The sequence below is a fragment of the Oncorhynchus mykiss genome, chromosome 10 (genome assembly GCF_013265735.2).
Source record: "Oncorhynchus mykiss isolate Arlee chromosome 10, USDA_OmykA_1.1, whole genome shotgun sequence".
Classification (NCBI taxonomy): domain Eukaryota; kingdom Metazoa; phylum Chordata; class Actinopteri; order Salmoniformes; family Salmonidae; genus Oncorhynchus; species Oncorhynchus mykiss.
The window spans coordinates 59,481,388-59,503,660 of NC_048574.1; the positions used below are offsets into that span (position 1 = coordinate 59,481,388).

Consider the following 22,273-nt stretch of genomic DNA (forward strand, 5'->3'; position numbering starts at 1 on the left):
GCTTCATAAAAAATACCTAATGCCAACAGTTTTATCTGAGTGCACAAATCAGTATGCCTACCTACCAAAGTCCAGCACTACTACCGCCCTTATGAAAGCCACACACTCCTGGCTGACAGCTACTTGCTGATATGTCCAAAGTCTTTGACTGAGTAGATCACACAAAGCTCCTGCAACATCTGTCTGACACTGAACAGTGTCCAAGGTTACTAGCCTGGCTCTACAGCTACACCACAGGAAGAATGCAGAGGGTGATGGCAAATGGCACTTTTAGAACTTGGTCAGCGGTCACCTCTGGTGTGCCACAAGGGGGCGTGGTTGCACCATATCTGTTTCTCCTTTACATGTCCACCTGAAAAGTTGTCTTCAGTGACACTCTGGACACTGGATGATGTAGGGCTGTCCCGAGCCATGTCATTAACCAGCATCAAAGAGGACATTTCCATGGGCTTGGAGGCAAAGCAGCTGGAAGAGTGGGACACATCCAACAACATGCTCCTGAATGGGAAAAAGTCATTGGAAATTCGGATATGTTATTTCTAGAGACCATCCACAACCCGCACCACTAATCCTAGAAGGACAGGAAGTACCAGTGGTAACAACAACTACATATATTTGTTTTCATCTAGACTCTAACCTCAGTGGTGACACACATGTGGAGCAGTCAGTGAGGAAGGACTCAAAATGTCTGCACTTTCTGAATGTTCTTGCCAGAAATGTTCTACTCACTGAAGATCTGGTCACAGTCTATACTATACTGGTCAGACCTTGTCTGGAATACGGTGGAGTGCTGTTAGTTGGATGCAGTAAAAAGCAGCAGACCCAACTAGACAGGTTGCAGAGGAGGGCCTTGAGGATCATCTCCATTGTTGGAGCAGTCCAACCACAGCTCCCCTCACTGCAGAGCAGGCTGCAGTGCATCTGGTGAAGGACATGCACACTCTTGACCATCCACTGAATGATCTTCTCCCTCCAAAAAGAGAACTGCACCACCAGGCTCCTGAGAAACAGCCTGTATGAACCGCCTGCGAAATGCCACTCTACCCACTGCTATCAGACTGTATTATAACTCTAGCTCTTAAAAGGTTCTCCCAAAAATGGTATCTTTTTTTTAATCACATTTTAATATTAACATTTCCATAATGAAAAATGTCCGAAGCTGACAGATGTCTACAAAAGGGACTTCTTCCTCCATTTGTTTGATAAGCTGTTGGTACCCGAGTCTGAGATGTTCATGTACAACGACAACAATACGCTGGCCTGGTTCCCTGCAATGGTGAGGCACGTTTAGGGAAATCACTCATGGATTATGAGGTTTTTCGCACCTCAACACATTATAGAAATAAAATATTGATCATTATTGTACTTTCAAATAGCTTCAAATGTGCTGGTAGTGAAACACTGTAATGATATGTTTCTAGAGAAGAACTACTATAGTATTACTACTGTATTACTAGCCTACTACTGTATTCTAGAAACCACACTACCTTCCCTTTACTGTATATTAAGCTATCATTTTCCGCAGGTTAACAACAACATGTCCTATACTTTCACTTATGGTTTATTTCTTGTCTCTTGTCCAACACATCCTCGCTAACAGCCTAGAGTGGAGGAGAAGCGTTATTTCCTGTTTGGGGTTATGTTTGGGATGGCCCTGTACAACAACAACATGGTGCACCTCCCCTTCCCCATGGCCTTTTCAAGAAGCTGGTGAACATCAATCCCTCTTTAGAGGACCTGAGAGAGTTTAGCCCCATTGAAGCAGGGTAAGTTCAGACCATAATATATTGTTATCCCTTAGTCAGTAATGTATTACAGTACAGGCAGTTGTATTTGTTATAAGGACACCAAGGACAGATTAAGAAATTGCATCTCAAGGCATTTTATTGCATCTTAGGGGCAGGGCACTTTCTCTGTGAGGATAAGCAATTATTCATTATTTGGGTAAATAGTTTTTCATTTATGATTAATTGATTGCTGATTTATAATTGTCACATTTATTGTCACATATTATTTTCAATGATTTTGAAGGAGTTTGCAGTACATCTTGGATTACCCTGATGATGATGTTGAAAACATGGACATAACTTTCTCAGTATGTATTGATTTCAAACAGTTTGATTGATGAACAAGTCAAATGTAACATAATACAGATGTAGGATTTTAATTTGATCGCCCTTTTGTTGCTGACAATTTTCCCACACTGCAAGAAATACAAACTTGTAGTGTATTTTAAAGAATTCTAAAGTTAGTCATTTCCACTTTAAAATGACCCCTACAAAATAATGTCCATTAAATATAATTATGGGCTGTATCACATCTGGCCACGACAAAAATAACAACAGAGTTACACATGGGATAAACAAACGTACAGTCAATAACACAATAGAAATCTTTATACACTGTGTGCAAATGAAGTAAGGAGGTAAGGCAATAAATGGGCCATATTGGCAAAGTAATTACAATTTAGCAATTAACACTGGAGTGATAGATGTGCAGATGAGGATGTGCAAGTTTAAATACTGGTGTGCAAAAGAGCAGAAAAATACAAAAAACATATATGGGGATGAGGTAGGTAGTTGGTTGGATGGGCTATTTACAGATGGGCTGTGTCCATCTAAAGCAGGGGTGTCAAAGTCAAATGGACGGAGGGCCAAATAAAAAAATCAGCTACAAGACGAGGGCCGGACTGTTCGAATGTTCATTGAAAAAATTTTAAATGACGCATATAGTCTAGTGAACCTAATTGAACCTACTGAAAACCTAACAAATATATTACAATATGATCAGATAAATAAAGCAATATTTTCTTATGGCTCTGTCAGTAATCTTTAATTTTCAACAGACACAAAAGACAAATTTCCTTTATATAAATATCCCCATAACATGAACATTAAATGAAAGAAACCGGTATTCAAGGCACCATCAGTAGACTATATTTTCTATTTTAGCAAAAGTGGGCTAAATTTACTTCAAAGAAAAAACAATAATAGCAATTTTCTATCATCCACTCAACTGAAATATTTTTAAAATATAATTGGATTGAAATACAAAAAAATAAAGTGCAAAAATCTATTAATCAAAAACAACACTTTGTTTAAGGAGAAGTAACATGCAGTGAAAACAAATATTAAATTTTAACTTTTAAACTTGAACTGAGTAAAAACTCTAAATATGTGATTGCACAGTAATGTTCACTTGTTTGAGGTTGAGGGTGATACTTGGTGGTGTCCCATCTTTTCCACAAGTTCATCAATGTTCGGGGTAAGGCTCTGAGCTGAAGAAATCCTCAGAATTGAGTGGAGGTGTTCAGCAGTAAGTCGACTTCTGTGTGATGTTTTGTTCAGGTTCATCAAAGAAAACAGTTGTTCACACAGGTATGTGCTGCCAAACATAGACAACGTTTGAGCAGCCTGGATGCGCAGCTGGGGCATTGTGCCGGGGAGGAAACGGGCGAACTCCGCAGCACCCACTGCAGCATATTTTGCCCTCAGTGCATCATTGCATTGGAGGTCAATCAACTCCATTTGGAGGTTTGGTGGTGAGCTTTCCACGTCAACAGCAAATGGGTTACCGAGCAGTTCCAACCTGCTTTTTTGTGCTTCAAAGTCAGCAAATCGGCGTCGAAAGTCAGCGGCAAGCATACCTATTTTATCAGCCAACTGTGTGCTCGGGAACGCACTGGTAGAGAGCTTCTCTTTCATGGTCTGGCAGCTGGGAAAGTGGCTCAAATTTTCTTTCCGCATCTGCGTCTCCCACAGAGTCAGTTTGGTTTTAAATGCCTTCACTGTACTGTACATATCAGGGATGACACGATCCCGACCCTGCAGCTGCAAGTTTATTGCATTCAGATGACTCGTAATGTCACACAGAAAAGCCATTTCACACAGAAACATTTAGTCTCGGAGTTGTGTTGTGTCTTTCCCTTTGCTGTCCAAGAACAGACAAATCTCCTCACGAAGCTCGAAACATCTTTGAAGCACCTTTCCCTGGCTTAGCCATCGCACCTCTGTGTGATAAGGCAAATCACCATGCTCCGTTTCTAACTCCGTCAGAAATGCCTTGAACTGGCGGTGATTCAAACCTTTGGCTCTGATAAAGTTAACTGTGCGCGTGGTGATGCTCATTACATGCTCCATTTTCAAGGCTTTACCGCACAACGCTTCCTGGTGTATGATACAATGATAAGCTGTCAGCTCACCTGTCGCGTTTTCCTCTTGCATCTTTTCCCGTATCTTCGCCACCAGTCCGCTCCTGTGTCCACACATCGCAGGTGCTCCGTCGGTTGTCAAACCCACGAGTTTTTCCCAAGGCAGCTCCATCTCATTTACACATCTTGACACCTCTTCATACAAATCATGCCCCGTAGTTGTGCCATGCATAGGACGTAAAGCCAAAAACTCCTCTGTCACGCTTAGGTTGGAGTCCACTCCGCGGATGAAAATTGACAACTGGGCAATGTCAGAAATGTCGGTGCTCTCATCCACAGCCAAGGAATATGCAATAAAATCTTTTCCCTTTTTCACAAGCTGCTCTTTTAGATTGATGGACAACTGGTCTACTCTCTCGGCAATGGTGTTTCTGCTCAGACTCACATTTAAAAAGAGTTGCCTTTTTTCTGGGCAAACTTCGTCACAAACTTTAATCATGCAGTTTTTGATGAAATCCCCCTCCGTAAATGGCCGGGCTGATTTAGCGATCTCTTCTGCCAAAATAAAACTGGCCTTGACAGCAGCCTGGCCTTGTGATTTGGCTTTTTTGAACAGAGCCTGTCGAGATTTGAGGCCTCGTTTTAATTCCTCTGCCTTTTGTAGCCTTTGTTCCATGTCCATATTCTTGTTTTTGTCCGCGTGTTTCGTTTCATAATGTCGTCTCAGATTATACTCTTTCAGTACCGCCACACTTTCTCCACACAGAAGACACACAGGTTTTCCAGCTACCTTCGTGAACATATACTCCGACTCCCACCTTGTTTGAAACCCCCGGTTCTCAGTATCCACCTTCCGTTTTGCCATTTTTGATGGGTATCTGAAAGTTAATTTTACTGTGATGCTGACGACTGCTGTGCCAATAAATATTGAAATGAAGCAGCCTACTGCTCGGTGCGTCACCTTTGCATTGTGGGAAATGTAGTATTGGTGCGTGTAAAAGATCTGCGGGCTGCCGGCTTGCTGCGGGCCGGTTCTAATAATAAATCAAGATCATCCCAGGGGCCGTAAAAAACCTTCTTGCGGGCCGGATGTGGCCCGCGGGCCTTGACTCTGACATATGTGATCTAAAGCGATCGGTAAGCTTCTCTGACAGCCGATGCTTGAAGTTAGTGAGGGAGATCAACTTCAGTGATTTTTGCATTTCGTACCAGTCATTGGCAGCAGAGAACTGGAAGGAAAGGCATCCAAAGGAGGTTTTGGCTTTGGGGATGTATACCTGCTGGAGAACGTGCTACGGGTGGGTTTTGCTATGGTGACCAGTAAGCTGAGATAAGGCGGAGCTTTACCTTGCAAAGACTTATAGATGACCTGGAGCCAGTGGGTTTGGTGACGATTATGTAGCGAGAACCAGCCAATGAGAGCATACAGGTCACAATGGTGGGTAGTATATGGGGCTTTGGTGACAAAACGGATGGCACTGTGATAGACTGCATCCAATTGGCTGAGGTGAGTGTTGGAGGCTATTTTGTAAATGACATCGCCGAAGTCAAGGATCGGCAGGATAAATAAGAATTTGTTCTTCACTGACTTAGTAAATATAATATTTAATTATAAATAAAAATAATTCACTAAAATAATTCACATTTTCTGTTGCTGCAGGATTGTTTTCCTGCTGTATCAAATTGGCTCAAATTAAGTTCCTACATCTGTAGTTAATTGAAGTGAAGTGGTATGAATTACTGAACATAAGATAAATTATATTATTTCAGTGTGTATGTCTCTCGCATATCACTCCCATCTATTTGTCCATACCCTCAGTCTGCAGTGTTATCCTTGTTCATTTACCTCACTTTTTTTCATTACGCACTATTATAGGTGATGTGGGGTGATGTAGTGGTGGAACTTGATCCCAAAGAAACTGGAAATCTAGTCACAAGTGCCAACAAGTAAGATTATAGCAATATTTACAACTGACAAAATATAAGGTTTACAGTATGACACTCCATTGCTACAGCTACCAGGATTGGGGTCAATTCCATTTCGGCAAAATCATCACACATTGAAATATATTTGTATGAATGGAGAAATCATAATGGAAAGTAAATGACCCTTCTCATTCCTTGAATTGACATCATCTGGAATTGACAGCAACCTATACTAGCTACAACTCAATGGATATCTGACTCTGTCACAATCGTCGTAAGAAGTGGACCAAAGCGCAGTGTGGTGTGAATCCATGATTTTATTGAATGACGAAAAACACAAAGAACACTTAAACAAAGTGACGCTATGATAACGAGTGCTGACACAGGCAACTACACATAGACAATAACCCACGAAATACCCAAAGAAGATGGCTGCCTAAATAGAGTTCCCAATCAGAGACAACGATAAACACCTGCCTCTAATTGAGAACCAATCTAGGCATGTTATGGTGCGTGAATGAGGACCCAAAAGCGAATTAACAAACAGAGTACTTTAATGACGAACATACGTGGGCTCAGATGGACAGGTAGATTCCGACAGGACAGGACAAGGTTGCAGCACACACGATGATAGTCTGGTTCAGGCATGAGACACACAAACAAACAAACAAGAATCCGACAAGGACAGGAGCAGAAACAGAGAGAGATATAGGGACCTAATCAGAGGGAAAAAGGGAACAGGTGGGGAACGGGGTGAATGGGTAATTAGGAGGAGACAAGGCACAGCTGGGGAAAAGAGGGGGAGAAAAGGTAACATAACAACGACCAGCAGAGGGAGACAGGGTGAAGGGAAAGGACAGAGACAAGACAACATGACAGTACCCCCCCACTCACCGAGCGCCTCCTGGCGCACTCGAGGAGGAAGCCTGGCGGCACCGGAGGAAATCATCGATCAGCGCACGGTCCAGCACGTCCCGAGAGGGAACCCAACTCCTCTCCTCAGGACCGTACCCCTCCCAATCTACTAGGTACTGATGACCACGGCCCCGAGGACGCATGTCCAAAATCCTACGGACCCTGTAGATGGGTGCGCCCTCGACAAGGATGGGGGGGGGGGGGGGGAAGACGAGCGGGGGCGCGAAGAACGGGCTTGACACAGGAGACATGGAAGACCGGGTGGACGCGACGAAGATATCGCGGCAGAAGAAGTCGCACTGCGACAGGGTTAATGATTTGAGAAATACGGAACGGACCAATGAACCGCGGGGTCAACTTGCGAGAAGCGGTCTTAAGGGGAAGGTTCTGAGTGGAGAGCCAAACTCTCTGACCGCGACAATATCTAGGACTCTTAGTTCTACGCTTATTAGCCGCTCTCACAGTCTGCGCCCTATAACGGCAAAGTGCAGACCTGACCCTCTTCCAGGTGCGCTCGCAACGTTGGACAAAAGCCTGAGCGGAGGGGACGCTGGACTCGGCGAACTGAGATGAGAACAGCGGAGGCTGGTACCCGAGGCTACTCTGAAAAGGAGATAGCCCTGTCGCAGACGAAGGAAGCGAGTTGTGGGCGTATTCTGCCCAGGGGAGCTGTTCTGACCAAGACGCAGGGTTGCGAAAAGAAAGACTGCGTAAGATGCGACCAATAGTCTGATTGGCCCGTTCTGCTTGACCGTTAGACTGGGGGTGAAAGCCGGAAGAGAGACTGACGGAAGCCCCAATCAAACGGCAAAACTCCCTCCAAAATTGAGACGTGAATTGCGGACCTCTGTCCGAAACGACGTCTGACGGAAGGCCATGAATTCTGAAAACATTCTCGATGATGATTTGTGCCGTCTCTTTAGCAGAAGGAAGCTTAGCAAGGGGAATGAAATGAGCCGCCTTAGAGAACCTATCGACAACCGTAAGAATAACAGTCTTCCCCGCTGACGAAGGCAGTCCGGTGACAAAATCTAAGGCGATGTGAGACCACGGTCGAGAGGGAATAGGAAGCGGCCTGAGACGGCCGGCAGGAGGAGAGTTACCGGACTTAGTCTGCGCGCAGACCGAACAAGCAGCCACGAAACGACGCGTGTCATGCTCCCTGGTGGGCCACCAGAAACGCTGGCGAATGGAAGCAAGCGTACCCCGAACGCCAGGGTGGCCGGCTAACTTGGCAGAGTGAGCCCACTGAAGAACGGCCAGACGAGTAGGAACGGGAACGAAAAGAAGGTTCCTAGGACAAGCGCGCAGCGACGGAGTTTGAGTGAGTGCTTGCTTTACCTGCCTCTCAATTCCCCAGACAGTCAACCCGACAACACGCCCCTCAGGGAGAATCCCCTCGGGGTCAGTGGAGGCTACTGAAGAACTGAAGAGACGAGACAAAGCATCAGGCTTGGTGTTCTTAGAGCCCGGACGATAAGAAATCACGAACTCGAAACGAGCGAAAAACAGCGCCCAACGCGCCTGACGCGCATTAAGTCGTTTGGCAGAACGGATGTACTCAAGGTTCCTATGGTCAGTCCAAACGACAAAAGGAACGGTCGCCCCCTCCAACCACTGTCGCCATTCGCCTAGGGCTAACCGGATGGCGAGCAGTTCGCGGTTACCCACATCATAGTTACGTTCCGACGGCGACAGGCGATGAGAAAAATACGCGCATGGGTGGACCTTGTCGTCAGAGAGGGAGCGCTGAGAAAGGATGGCTCCCACTCCCACCTCTGACGCGTCAACCTCGACAACGAACTGTCTAGAGACGTCAGGTGTAACAAGGATAGGAGCGGATGTAAAACGATTCTTGAGGAGATCAAAAGCTCCCTGGGCGGAAACGGACCACTTAAAGCACGTCTTGACAGAAGTAAGGGCTGTGAGAGGAGCTGCCACCTGACCGAAATTACGGATGAAACGACGATAGAAGTTCGCGAAGCCGAGAAAGCGCTGCAGCTCGACGCGTGACTTAGGGACGGGCCAATCAATGACAGCTTGGACCTTAGCGGGATCCATCTTAATGCCTTCAGCGGAAATAACAGAACCGAGAAATGTGACGGAGGAGGCATGAAAAGTGCACTTCTCAGCCTTCACGAAAAGACAATTCTCTAAAAGGCGCTGGAGGACACGTCGAACGTGCTGAACATGAATCTGGAGTGACGGTGAAAAAATCAGGATATCGTCAAGGTAAACGAAAACAAAGATGTTCAGCATGTCTCTCAGGACATCATTGACTAATGCCTGAAAGACAGCTGGAGCGTTAGCGAGGCCGAAAGGAAGAACCCGGTATTCAAAGTGCCCTAACGGAGTGTTAAACGCCGTCTTCCACTCGTCCCCCTCCCTGATGCGCACGAGATGGTAAGCGTTACGAAGGTCCAACTTAGTGAAAAAACCTGGCTCCCTGCAGGATCTCGAAGGCTGAAGACATAAGAGGAAGCGGATAACGATTCTTCACTGTTATGTCATTCAGCCCTCGATAATCTATGCAGGGGCGCAGAGACCCGTCCTTCTTCTTGACAAAAAAAAACCCCGCTCCGGCGGGAGAGGAGGAGGGGACTATGGTACCGGCGTCAAGAGCTACAGACAAATAATCTTCGAGAGCCTTACGTTCGGGAGCCGACAGAGAGTATAGTCTACCCCGGGGGGGGGTGGTTCCCGGAAGGAGATCAATACTACAATCATACGACCGGTGTGGAGGAAGAGAGGTGGCCCTGGACCGACTGAACACCGTGCGCAGATCGTGATATTCCTCCGGCACCCCTGTCAAATCACCAGGCTCCTCCTGTGAAGAAGAGACAGAGGAAACAGGAGGGATAGCAGACATTAAACATTTCACATGACAAGAGACGTTCCAGGAGAGGATAGAATTACTAGACCAATTAATGGAAGGATTATGACAAACTAGCCAGGGATGGCCCAAAACAACAGGTGTAAAAGGTGAACGAAAAATTAAAAAAGAAATGGTTTCACTATGATTACCAGAAACAGTGAGGGTTAAAGGTAGCGTCTCACGCTGAATCCTGGGGAGAGGACTACCATCCAGGGCGAACAAGGCCGTGGGCTCCTTTAACTGTCTGAGAGGAATGTCATGTTCCCGAGCCCAGGTCTCGTCCATAAAACAGCCCTCCGCCCCAGAGTCTATTAAGGCACTGCAGGAAGCTGACGAACCGGTCCAGCGTAGATGGACCGACAAGGTAGTGCAGGATCTTGAAGGAGAGACAGGAGTAGTAGCGCTCACCAGTAGCCCTCCGCTTACTGACGAGCTCTGGCCTTTTACTGGACATGAAGTGGCAAAATGACCAGCGGAACCGCAATAGAGACAGAGGCGGTTGGTGATTCTCCGTTCCCTCTCCTTAGTCGAGATGCGGATACCTCCCAGCTGCATGGGCTCAGCACCCGAGCCGGCAGAGGAAGATGGTAGTGATGCGGAGAGGGAGGCGACGGAGAGCGCGAGCTCCTTTCCACGAGCTCGGTGACGAAGATCAACCCGTCGCTCAATGCGAATAGCGAGTTCAATCAAGGAATCCACGCTGGAAGGAACCTCCCGGGAGAGAATCTCATCCTTTACCTCTGCGCGGAAACCCTCCAGAAGACGAGCGAGCAAGGCCGGCTCGTTCCAGCCACTGGAGACAGCAAGAGTGCGAAACTCAATAGAGTAGTCTGTTATGGATCGATTGCCTTGACATAGGGAAGACAGGGCCCTGGAAGCCTCCTCCCCAAAAACAGATCGATCAAAAACCCGTATCATCTCCTCCTTAAAGTCTTGATACTGGTTAATACACTCAGCCCTTGCCTCCCAGATTGCCGTGCCCCACTCACGAGCCCGTCCAATAAGGAGAGATATGACGTAGGCGACACGAGCAGTGCTCCTGGAGTAAGTGTTGGGCTGGAGAGAAAACACAATATCACACTGGGTGAGGAACGAGCGGCATTCAGTGGGCTCCCCAGAGTAACACGGCGGGTTATTGATTCTGGGCTCCGGAGATTCGAAAGCCCTGGAAGTGGCCGGTGGATCGAGGCGGAGATGGTGAACCTGTTCTGTGAGGTTGGAGACTTGGGTGGCCAGGGTCTCAACGGCATGTCGAGCAGCAGACAATTCCTGCTTGTGTCTGCCTAGCATCGCTCCCTGGATCTCGACGGCTGAGTGGAGAGGATCCGAAGTCGCTGGGTCCATTCTAGGTCGGATTCTTCTGTTATGGTGCGTGAATGAGGACCCAAAAGCGAATTAACAAACAGAGTACTTTAATGACGAACATACGTGGGCTCAGATGGACAGGTAGATTCCGACAGGACAGGACAAGGTTGCAGCACACACGATGATAGTCTGGTTCAGGCATGAGACACACAAACAAACAAACAAGAATCCGACAAGGACAGGAGCAGAAACAGAGAGAGATATAGGGACCTAATCAGAGGGAAAAAGGGAACAGGTGGGGAACGGGGTGAATGGGTAATTAGGAGGAGACAAGGCACAGCTGGGGAAAAGAGGGGGAGAAAAGGTAACATAACAACGACCAGCAGAGGGAGACAGGGTGAAGGGAAAGGACAGAGACAAGACAACATGACAAGGCAACCATAGACCAACATAAACACCTAGATGAAAGCAACCCCATAAATCTACAAAAAACCATAGACAGTACAAACACCCTAGAATAAGACAAAAACACACATATCACCCATGTCACACCCTGACCTAACCAAAATAATAAAGAAAACAAAGAATACTATGGTCAGGGCGTGACAGTCTGTCATTCTTTTGACAGGAAGGAGTTTGTTGACACCTATGGGAACTACATCTTCAACCAGTCAGTAGAGGTGGTGTTTGAAGAGTTCAGGAAAGGCTTCTTCAAGGTGTGTGACAAGAACGTGGTGGAGTTCTTCCAGCCAGAGGAACTGAGGGGAGTGATGGTGGGGAAGGAGAATTTCGACTGGGAAACGCTGAAACAGGTCAGAACCATGTTTTGTTACTACATGACTGAAGCTCAATCCCAAATCTACCCTGAGTCAATTGTCTACATCTGAGAGCATTAAACAAGTAAAAACATATAATATATGGCAGAAATGTCACCTAGCCTATCAGAGGGCAATATGGAGCCTTAAAAACAAGTGTCCTGCGGTTGATTTGGGATTTATGGTGAACATGTTCTGCAACCTGGCTAAAATGTTTTGATGCATTGATTTGACAAATGGTTTTCTTCACCATATTAATTGAGGGCATTTCCCCCCTAGAACACTGTGTATGAAGGAGAGTACCATGCTGGGCATCCCAACATCGTCACATTCTGGGAGGTGTTTGAGGAACTGACAGAGGATCAAAAGAAAGCGTTCCTGTGTAAGTATGGAACATTTTCATTGTAACAGATGAACCAATAACGTAGGCTACTGAGAATACAGTTCTATTCTGTCATTCACTGCCCTCTCCGTTTTACCACCTTTGCCCCTTCAGTGTTCCTGACTGGCTGTGATCGTGTGCCCATCCTGGGTATGAACCAGATCAGGATGAGGGTCCAAACCCTTCTCAACTCCTCCCAACAGCATTTCCCAGAGGCGCTGACCTGTCACTCTCTGTTGCAGCTGCCCATCTACCCCTCCAAAGAGACACTACAGAGCAGGCTTATAGAAGCTGTTGGCCACAACAGAGGCTTCAAGAATGAATAATGGGTGTATAGTGTTGCTGCTATTTACACACTCCTCTCCTGTGTTCATCTTTTCATTGTTCCATAGTTGGGTTTAAGATTTGGATTGTTTTAATGTAGGGTTGTATTTCAAATCCTAGCTTGAGATCTGTACCATACTATGACATTATCATATTGCATTTACCAAATTTTATTAAAACATTTATAAATCAAAAAGTACAGGATGGTTTGTGCCTGCACATTAAACAACACATTAACAAAAATGATAACAACCAAGATACAAAGAAATCCCAAAGTATTTGAAATAATCTAAATGTTAAAAGGAAGCATATCCAGTTTTGAGTTGAACACAAGAACTATTCATTTACAAGACCCACCAAATGGTTCATTACAGAAATCAATGAGAGCATAATATCCCTGCAGTAAGGTGGCACACAATAAGGTACAGATCATTTGACACATCCTTCTCAACCATGTTCCCCCAATTCACAATATAGGGCAGCATTGAACTCAAGACGCTCTATAGCGCAGCGCACTATAAGATACTTTTAAAGGTAATTTACACTTGAGCAGACATGCCAGTGTTTACCATGAATGTGATCTCAGTGAACATCGGGGACAAGGCCTTTAAAAGGTGTATTTTGGGTTGCATCGTGCCCTGACATTACCAAAACCTCCAGGCTCATGATTTGAGCACCACTGACCGCAACTTATATTTAGAGTACTACTCAAGTTCATAGCACTTCTAAATTAGTCATTTTCCTTTGTGAACATGATTCCATTTCCAAAAAGACATACATACTGTTCAAATGACGAATACTTAATTCCCTTTGAATAGAGATGCTCATGTGAACAAAGTCGTATCGGGTTTTAAGACACTCTATAGAGGTCATGTTAAAGGTACAGTGATTAAAATAAAATAATAATATATATAATATATATATATAATAATGGGTGGAACGGAGTGTTTGATGTATTTCATACCATTCCACTGATTCCGCTCCACCAATTACCACAAGCCCATCCTCCCCAATTAAGGTGCCACCGATCTGTGTTCTAGATAAATACAGTAAGTATATTTTTGATCAGCGATCATCATGAGATCTTTATGTAACAGCGCCCTCTGGTGTTTGTGATCAGACTTAACCGTGGCGTTCAGGAACGAGTTGTTGGTGAACTCCACGATACAGGGCCCGGGGGAGCATGGGTCCCCCTCCAGCTCCAGCGGTCACATTGTTGGGTGCGGCCGTGCTCAGGATGCTAGCGGACACGTACAAGGTGAACTGTGGGCCATTGAGCAGGCCAGTTGCGGCCCAGGTTGAAACCGTTGATCCACACGTGGCCCTAGTGATTAAAACAAAACAAAGGAAAATCATTCACAAAAAGGCTAGAAATAACGTACGTGTTCAGGATTCAGAAGTGTCAGGGACCATGAACAAATATGCTGCACTAGGGTATATGAAACTAACGTGGTTCAGTAAACAGTGCTTATGTGATGAGTAACCTTGTCTGAGATCTGAAGAGGTGTGTCTAAGGCAAATGCCTCGGCTTTAGCTCGGAGGGCTAACACACCAGTCTTGTCATCACACAGAAGTCACAGGTCAGTTATACTGACCAAAACTATAAATGCAACATGCGACAATTTCTATGATTTTTCATTAGGCCCTAATCTATGTATTTCAGATGACTGGGAATAAAGATATACATGTGTTGGTAAAAAAAGTATGGACGTGGATCAGAAAACCAGACATTATCTAGTGTGACCACCATTTGCATCATGGGGTACTCTGTTCACAACTTTGACATCAGCAAACCGCTCGCCCACACGACACCATACATGTGATCTGCAGTTGTGAGGCAGGTTGGACATACTGTCAAATTCTCTAAAACGATGTTGGACGAGGCTTATGGTAGAAATATGAACATTCAATTATCTGGCAACAGCTTTGGTGGACATTCCAGCAGTCAGCATGCCAATTGTATGCTCCCTCAAAATTTGAGACATCTGTGGCATTGTGTTGTGTGACAAAACTGCACATTTTAGTGTCCCCAGCACAAGGTGCAAAGATGCATGCACCTGTGTAACGATCATGCTGTTTAATCAGCTTCTTGATATGCCACACCTGTCAGGTGGATGGATTATCTTGGCAAATAATAAATGCTCACAAACAGGGATGTAAGCAAATTTGTGCACAACATTTGAGAGAAATTAGCTTTTTATGGAACATTATGGAACATTTCTGGGATCATTTATGTCAGCTCATGAAACATGGGACCAACACTTTGCATGTTGCGTTTCAGTGGAGGCTGCTGAGGGGAGGACAGCTCATAATAATGGAATGGAATGGCATCAAACACATGGATTGTATTTGATACGACTCCACTAACTCCGCTCCAGACATTAACATGGGCCCGTCCTCCCCAATTATGGTGTCACCAACCTCCTGTGTTGCGTTTATATTTTTGTTCAGTAATAGATGAGCTGGTTAAGAAGCTAAGATTTTTCTACAAAAACAGATTGTTCCTTTCTCTAAGCAGTGAGAAGCAGATTATTCAGTCAACCTTTTTATCTGTTCTTGATTATGGTGATATTAGTTATCAGATGCTGCTACTCTTAAACCTTTGGATGCCATCTACCATAGTGCCCTTCGTTTGGTTACAGATGAGTTTTGAGACTCATCACTGCATCAAAAGGTTAATGTGTATATAATGTGTATATATATATATATATAGTATATATTTATGTTGTATATACAGGGCACATTTGCAAAAGAGGCTTAGGTCTCAATTATTCTTCCCTGTTAAAGTAAAGCTAAATATATATATATATATATATATATATAATAAAAGTTTGGGTTGGCATTGGGCCAAGTGCAGATTCACCAAACCTTGCAATGGTTTTGGTGTTTTATCATGTAACAATAAATCAAAATGTAATGAACAAAGATACAGAGTCAGACTCTGGAAGTTAGACAGATACGAATTGTGTAACAATGGCACTGCATAGAGCAACAATATGCATTACATATTTTACCAATCCGATTTGTTTTTTTATCAGAGTAGATGGGAATGAAATAGAATCGACTGAGTTGTTCGACTGAGTCATGAATCACTACATCTCTATCTATGACAAACTGACCATGGCCCCTTTGTCTCCTTCCCAGTTTATGCACTTTATAGACCACTAGAGGGTACCGCGACCAAAGAAATCTCCACCGACAGTATTGCTGTCACGTTCTGACCATCGTTCGTGTGTGTTTTCCTTGTTTTAGTGTTGGTCAGGACGTGAGCTGGGTGGGCATTCTATGTTGGATGTCTTGTTTGTCTATTTCTATGTCTGGCCTGATATGGTTCTCAATCAGAGGCAGGTGTTAGTCATTGTCTCTGATTGGGAACCATATTTAGGTAGCCTGTTTGGTGTTGGGTTTTGTGGGTGATTGTCCTTGTTCCTGTCTCTGTGTTACTTTGCACCAGTATTAGGCTGTTTCGGTTTTCGTGTTACGTTTATTGTTTTTGTATTTGATTCGTGTTTACTTTGTTTCATTAAACATGGATCGCAATAGCCACGCCGCATTTTGGTCTGACTCTCCTTCACATAAAGAAAACCGTTACAGAATCACCCACCACAACAGGACCAAGCGGCGTGGTAACGGGCAGCAGCAGGAGCAGCGCGATAAAAACTTCTGGACTTGGGAGGAAATCCTCAATGGGAGAGGACCCTGGGCAAAACCAGGGGAGTGTCGCCGTCCCAAGGTGCGGCAGCAGGAGCAGCGCGAGGAGGACTGGACATGGGAGGACGAATTAGACGGAAGAGGACCCTGGGCTCAGCCAGGAGAATATCGCCGCCCCAAAGAAGAACTGGAGGCGGCGAAAGCGGAGAGGCGCTGGTATGAGGAGGCAGCACGGCGACGCGGATGGAAGCCTGAGAGTCAGCCCCAAAAATGTCTTGGGGGGGGAGGGCTCACAGGGAGTATGGCTACGCCAGGTAAGAGACCTGCGCAAACTTCCTGTGCTTACCGGGGGGCTAGAGAGACCGGGCAGGCACCGTGTTATGCTGTGGTGCGCACGGTGTCTCCAGTGCGGGTGCATAGCCCGGTGCGGTACATTCCAGCTCCGCATATCGGCCGGGCTAGAGTGAGCATCGAGCCAAGTGCCATGAAGCCGGCTCTACGCATCTGGTCCCCAGTGCGTCTCCTTGGGCCGGCTTACATGGCACCAGCCTTGCGCTCGGTGTCTCCGGTTCACCTGCATAGCCCAGTGCGGGCTATTCCACCTCGCCGCACTGGCAGGGCGACCGGGAGTATTCAACCAGGTAAGGTTGGGCAGGCTCGGTGCTCAAGAGCTCCAGTGCGCCTGCACGGTCCGGTCTATCCAGTACCACCTCCACGCATCAGCCCTCCGGTGGCAGCTCCCCGCACCAGGCTTCCTGTGCGTGTTCTCGGCCCAGTACCACCAGTGCCAGCACCACGCATCAGGCCTACAGTGCGCCTCGCCTGTCCAGCGCTGTCAGAGCCTTCCTCCTCTCCAGCGCTGCCGGAGTCTCCCGCCTATCTAGCGCTGCCAGAGCCTTCCGCCTCTACAGCGCTGCCGGAGTCTCCCACCTGTTCAGCGCAGTTGGAGCCTTCCTCCTCTCCAGCGCTGCCGGAGTCTCCCGCCTGTTTAGCGCTGCCAGAGCCTTCCGTCTCTACAGCGCTGCCGGAGTCTCCAGTCTGCATAGAGCTGCCAGTCTACAAAGAGCTGCCAGTCTGCAAGGAGCTGCCAGTCTGCAAGGAGCTGCCAGTCTGCAAGGAGCTGCCAGTCTGCATAGAGCTGCCAGTCAGCATGGAGCAGCCAGAGCTGCCAATCTGCAAGGAGCCGCCAGAGCTGCCAGTCTGCAAGGAGCCGCCAGAGCCGCTAGTCTGCAAGGAGCCGCCAGAGCCGCCAGTCTGCAAGGAGCAGCCAGTGCCGCCAGTCTGCAAGGAGCAGCCAGAGCCGCCAGCCAGCATGGAGCAGCCAGGGCCGCCAGTCAGCATGGAGCAGCTAGTGCCGCCAGTCAGCATGGAGCAGCCAGAGCCGCCAGTCAGCATGGAGCAGCCAGAGCCGCCAGTCAGCATGGAGCAGCCAGAGCCGCCAGTCAGCATGGAGCAGCCAGAGCCGCCAGTCAGCATGGAGCAGCCAGAGCCGCAAGTCAGCATGGAGCAGCCAGAGCCACCAATCTGCAAGGAGCCGCCAGAGCCGCCAGTCTGCAAGGAGCAGCCAGAGCCGCCAGTCTGCAAGGAGCAGCCAGAGCCGCCAGCCAGCATGGAGCAGCCAGGGCCGGCAGTCAGCATGGAGCAGCCAGTGCCGGCAGTCAGCATGGAGCAGCCAGTGCCGCCAGTCAGCATGGAGCAGCCAGAGCCGCCAGTCAGCATGGAGCAGCCAGAGCCGCCAGTCAGCATGGAGCAGCCAGAGCCGCCAGTCAGCATGGAGCAGCCAGAGCCACCAGTCAGCAAGGAGCAGCCAGAGCCGCCAGTCAGCATGGAGCAGCCAGAGCCGCCAGTCAGCATGGAGCAGCCAGTCAGCATGGAGCAGCCAGAGCAGCCAGTCAGCATGGAGCAGCCAGAGCTGCCAGTCAGCATGGAGCAGCCAGAGCTGCCAGTCAGCATGGAGCAGCCAGAGCTGCCAGTCAGCATGGAGCAGCCAGAGCCACCAATCTGCAAGGAGCCGCCAGAGCTGCCAGTCTACAAGGAGCCGCCAGAGCCGCCAGTCTGCAAGGAGCAGCCAGAGCCGCCAGTCTGCAAGGAGCAGCCAGAACCGCCAGCCAGCATGGAGCAGCCAGGGCCGGCAGTCAGCATGGAGCAGCCAGTGCCGCCAGTCAGCATGGAGCAGCCAGTGCCGCCAGTCAGCATGGAGCAGCCAGAGCCGCCAGTCAGCATGGAGCAGCCAGAGCCGCCAGTCAGCATGGAGCAGCCAGAGCCGCCAGTCAGCATGGAGCAGCCAGAGCCGCCAGTCAGCATGGAACAGCCAGAGCCACCAGTCAGCATGGAGCAGCCAGAGCCGCCAGTCAGCATGGAGCAGCCAGAGCCGCCAGTCAGCATGGAGCAGCCAGAGCCGCCAGTCAGCATGGAGCAGCAAGTCAGCATGGAGCAGCCAGAGCAGCCAGTCAGCATGGAGCAGCCAGAGCTGCCAGTCAGCATGGAGCAGCCAGAGCTGCCAGTCAGCATGGAGCAGCCAGAGCCGCCAGTCAGCATGGAAAAGCCAGTCAGCATGGAGCAGCCAGAGCAGCCAGTCAGCATGGAGCAGCCAGAGCTGCCAGTCAGCATGGAGCAGCCAGAGCTGCCAGTCAGCCAGGATCTTCCAGATCCGCCAGTCAGCCAGGATCCGCTATTCAGCCAGGATCCGCCATTCAGCCAGGATCTTCCAGATCCGCCAGTCAGCCAGGATCCGCCAGTCAGCCGGGATCTGCCAGAACTGCCAGTCAGCCAGGATCTGCCAGAACTGCCAGCCAGCCGGGATCTGCCAGAGCCAACTACCTGCCTGGGCTTCCTGTCAGTGCTGAGCTTCCTCTCAGTCCCGAGCTACCCCTCAGTCCCGAGCTACCCTTCAGTCCCGAGCTACCCCTCAGGCCCGAGCTACCCCTCAGGCTCGAGCTACCCCTCAGGCCCGAGCTACCCCTCAGGCCCGAGCTACCCGTCAGTCCAGAGCTACCCCTCAGTCCCGAGCTGCCCCTCAGTCCAGTGGGGTCCTTGGTGAGGACTACTAGGCCAAGGTCGGCGGCGAAGGTCGCCTATCTAGGGACGCTAAGGAGGTGGACTAAGACAATTATGGAGTGGGGTCCACGTCCAGCGCCAGAGCCGCCACCGCGGACAGATGCCCACCCACACCCTCCCCTATAGGTTTAGGTTGTGCGTTCGGAGTCCGCACCTTGGAGAGGGGGTTCTGTCACGTTCTGACCATCATTCATGTGTGTTTTCCTTGTTTTAGTGTTGGTCAGGACGTGAGCTGGGTGGGCATTCTATGTTGGATGTCTTGTTTGTCTATTTCTATGTCTCGCCTGATATGGTTCTCAATCAGAGGCAGGTGTTAGTCATTGTCTCTGATTGGGAACCATATTTAGGTAGCCTGTTTGGTGTTGGGTTTTGTGGGTCCTTGTTCCTGTCTCTGTGTTACTTTGTACCAGTATTAGGCTGTTTCGGTTTTCGTGTTACGTTTATTGTTTTTGTATTTGATTCGTGTTTACTTTGTTTCATTAAACATGGATCGCAATAGCCACGCCGCATTTTGGTCTGACTCTCCTTCACATAAAGAAAACCGTTACAATTGCTGCCTTCATAAGATCTCTTTTGACATAAAATAGCAACAGGTTCATCAACAGCATGCAAAAAATGGTTCTGTAATATGTCTATTTTCACAAAACAAGCTTTATTGGATTATAGATTCATAGCAACAAGCATTCACAAAGACGTGGTTGCACAACTCTGTGTGACCAAACAAGCAAACAAACATACGCTTTACGAATAATTACAACAAAGGATATGTTTTGAAATTGTAATACATTTTAACCACAAATTTGATCAATAGGATAATATTTATGGTCAGGGATATGTTTAAAAATTCTTATGAGCTAACGTGGCTAATTTTGAAACATCTCCTTGGGAATTCCCCGCCAAACCATGTATGAATCTAAGCATGAATTCAAAATCATACCAGATCATAATGGAATATGAAATTGTTGCCAACACTCAATAGCCATCGAAGCACAGTGTCAGAGTTAATATCATCTTTAACAACCTGATCTGTTATTTCTCAAGGCACCTCCAGACATGAGAGAGTTGCGGTTCTTGTTAGTGCAGCAGTAGGCATTCCAGTAGTAACTCGGAACATTGACTTGCTCGTTCTGGTCTACCCACATGCTTTAGTTCTGTCGGTATTGAGGGGAGCTTTCTCTGCAGCCATTGTTTTGGTTGTATTTTTTGATCTCACTCAAGGATCCTTTCTTATCCATTTGCTGTAGTGTTAGGTCAGGACGCATAAACTGAAAAATACAAATATTTACAAATTAGCCACTCCACTTCAAGCTTTGTGGTAGCAGTCCAATACAACCCATTAATATATTACTGGTATTCTAGGCTACTGGTATTTAGTCTGAAATTACAGTGTACGAAATACTACCTTCTAGTGCTTATTGCATGAATACAATAGTTTTCTAACCTGCTCCACAGCTAATGTCCTATTCTACTGTAAATATTTAAACTACACTAATGTGATCATTCTGTAGTTGTGCCAGTCACATTAAATGTCTGCTGCACTGAATATATAGGACATTTAAAAAAGGTGATAATGAAAATGAAATATGCAAACCTGTGGTTCATAATAAACTATGGACCCCTCTCTGCCAGGAACCCCTTTGATATCCATTTCATAGGCAAGAGTACAGAGGGATCCTCCTGACACGTTCATACAGAATGGCAAAGTAATAGTGGTTACCGTTTCTCTGAAAAATGTATGCAGGAAAGGAAGCATTTTAAGCAGAGACATTGCGCATGTCACGACTTATGCCGAAGTCGGGCGGCGTCGTCGATCCACTTTTCATTTTCCATTGGTTTTGATTTGTTTTTTCACACAACTGGTTTCTATTCCCTCAATTACTTGTTGTGTATATTAACCCTCTGTTCCCCTCCATGTCTTTGTGTGAGATTGTTTATTGTAGGGCTTGTGCACGTTTCACCGAGAGCATACTAAGGGTTATGTTGTGCCCATTTATCTTGTTGTTCTGGATGCCATTGGTTTTGCTTAATAAACTACTCCGGTTATTATCCACTTCTGCTCTCCTGCGCCTGACTTCTCTGCCGCCAGTTACACACCCCGCTAACCCTGTGTGTTGGGCTCGAGCGGAGTGGGGAGAGCTACATTCAGAATGGACAGTGGCGTATTTCTGAAGAAAGTATCTGTGCCCCTGTGGAGAAAAACATCACAGATGACTTCGCCTCCCGTACACACCCCTGACATCAAGGGCTTTATGGTCGGTTGATTAGTTGTATCCAGTGAGCTGGTACTGGGCTGGAACAAAAGCCTGCACAACATGCAGGTTCCAGGATAAGGATGAAATATTAGCCAAAACATGTGTAGCTCCAGCTGTGAATGAGTCAGTGCGAAAACTTTGTAACTATAAGACCTAAAGGCTAGTGCTACTGTGATTTTGAGCATGGCTTGAGCTTAGAGAAAGAGCACTCTGTCCACATCCCTCATAGGTATGACAGTCATTTCCCCTCACAAATATTACACAACCTAAATATTACTAGGTCATACATACTGTTTGTCTGGACTGTCAGGTTATGAGCCTTACATCATTAATTCAATGCACATGCTTATCACCCCAATGTATGTAAAGTCATTTCCAGCTGGAAAAGCTTACTACTTTTAATTATCTAAACATTTAATTAATAAATCACTCCTTCCCACCCCATCTCAATGCCAAAGGTGTCCTATCCAACACTCAAAACTGCTCAACTTGTTTCTTTATTCGATAACAAAACAAGAGGAAAATTAAATTACATCTATGAAAACTGGACCCACCCACAGTCAATTGTTGTGATACCAAAATATTTGCTAAATGTGTTACGCATATTGTTTAAAACGTACC

The 22,273-nt window shown here is 47.1% G+C and overlaps 1 protein-coding gene and 1 long non-coding RNA gene across 2 annotated transcripts; one reads left to right on the forward strand and one right to left on the reverse strand.

The window, feature by feature from the left end:
* The first annotated feature begins 1,228 nt into the window (after positions 1-1,228).
* On the forward strand, positions 1,229-12,889 carry LOC110533170 (E3 ISG15--protein ligase HERC5-like). The gene is given in 8 exon segments (XM_036989370.1): positions 1,229-1,276; positions 1,601-1,691; positions 1,694-1,766; positions 2,032-2,095; positions 6,027-6,097; positions 11,800-11,983; positions 12,266-12,368; positions 12,483-12,889. Coding segments are annotated over 8 exon segments (846 nt in total). The 3' UTR covers positions 12,695-12,889.
* Positions 12,890-20,032: 7,143 nt separating this feature from the next.
* LOC110534393 lies at positions 20,033-21,480 on the reverse strand. Its single transcript, XR_002475113.2, has 2 exons — positions 20,992-21,480; positions 20,033-20,665 (listed from the first exon to the last, which is right to left on the reverse strand). It is a non-coding gene; the product is annotated as an uncharacterized LOC110534393 (long non-coding RNA).
* Between the last annotated feature and the right edge of the window lie 793 nt (positions 21,481-22,273).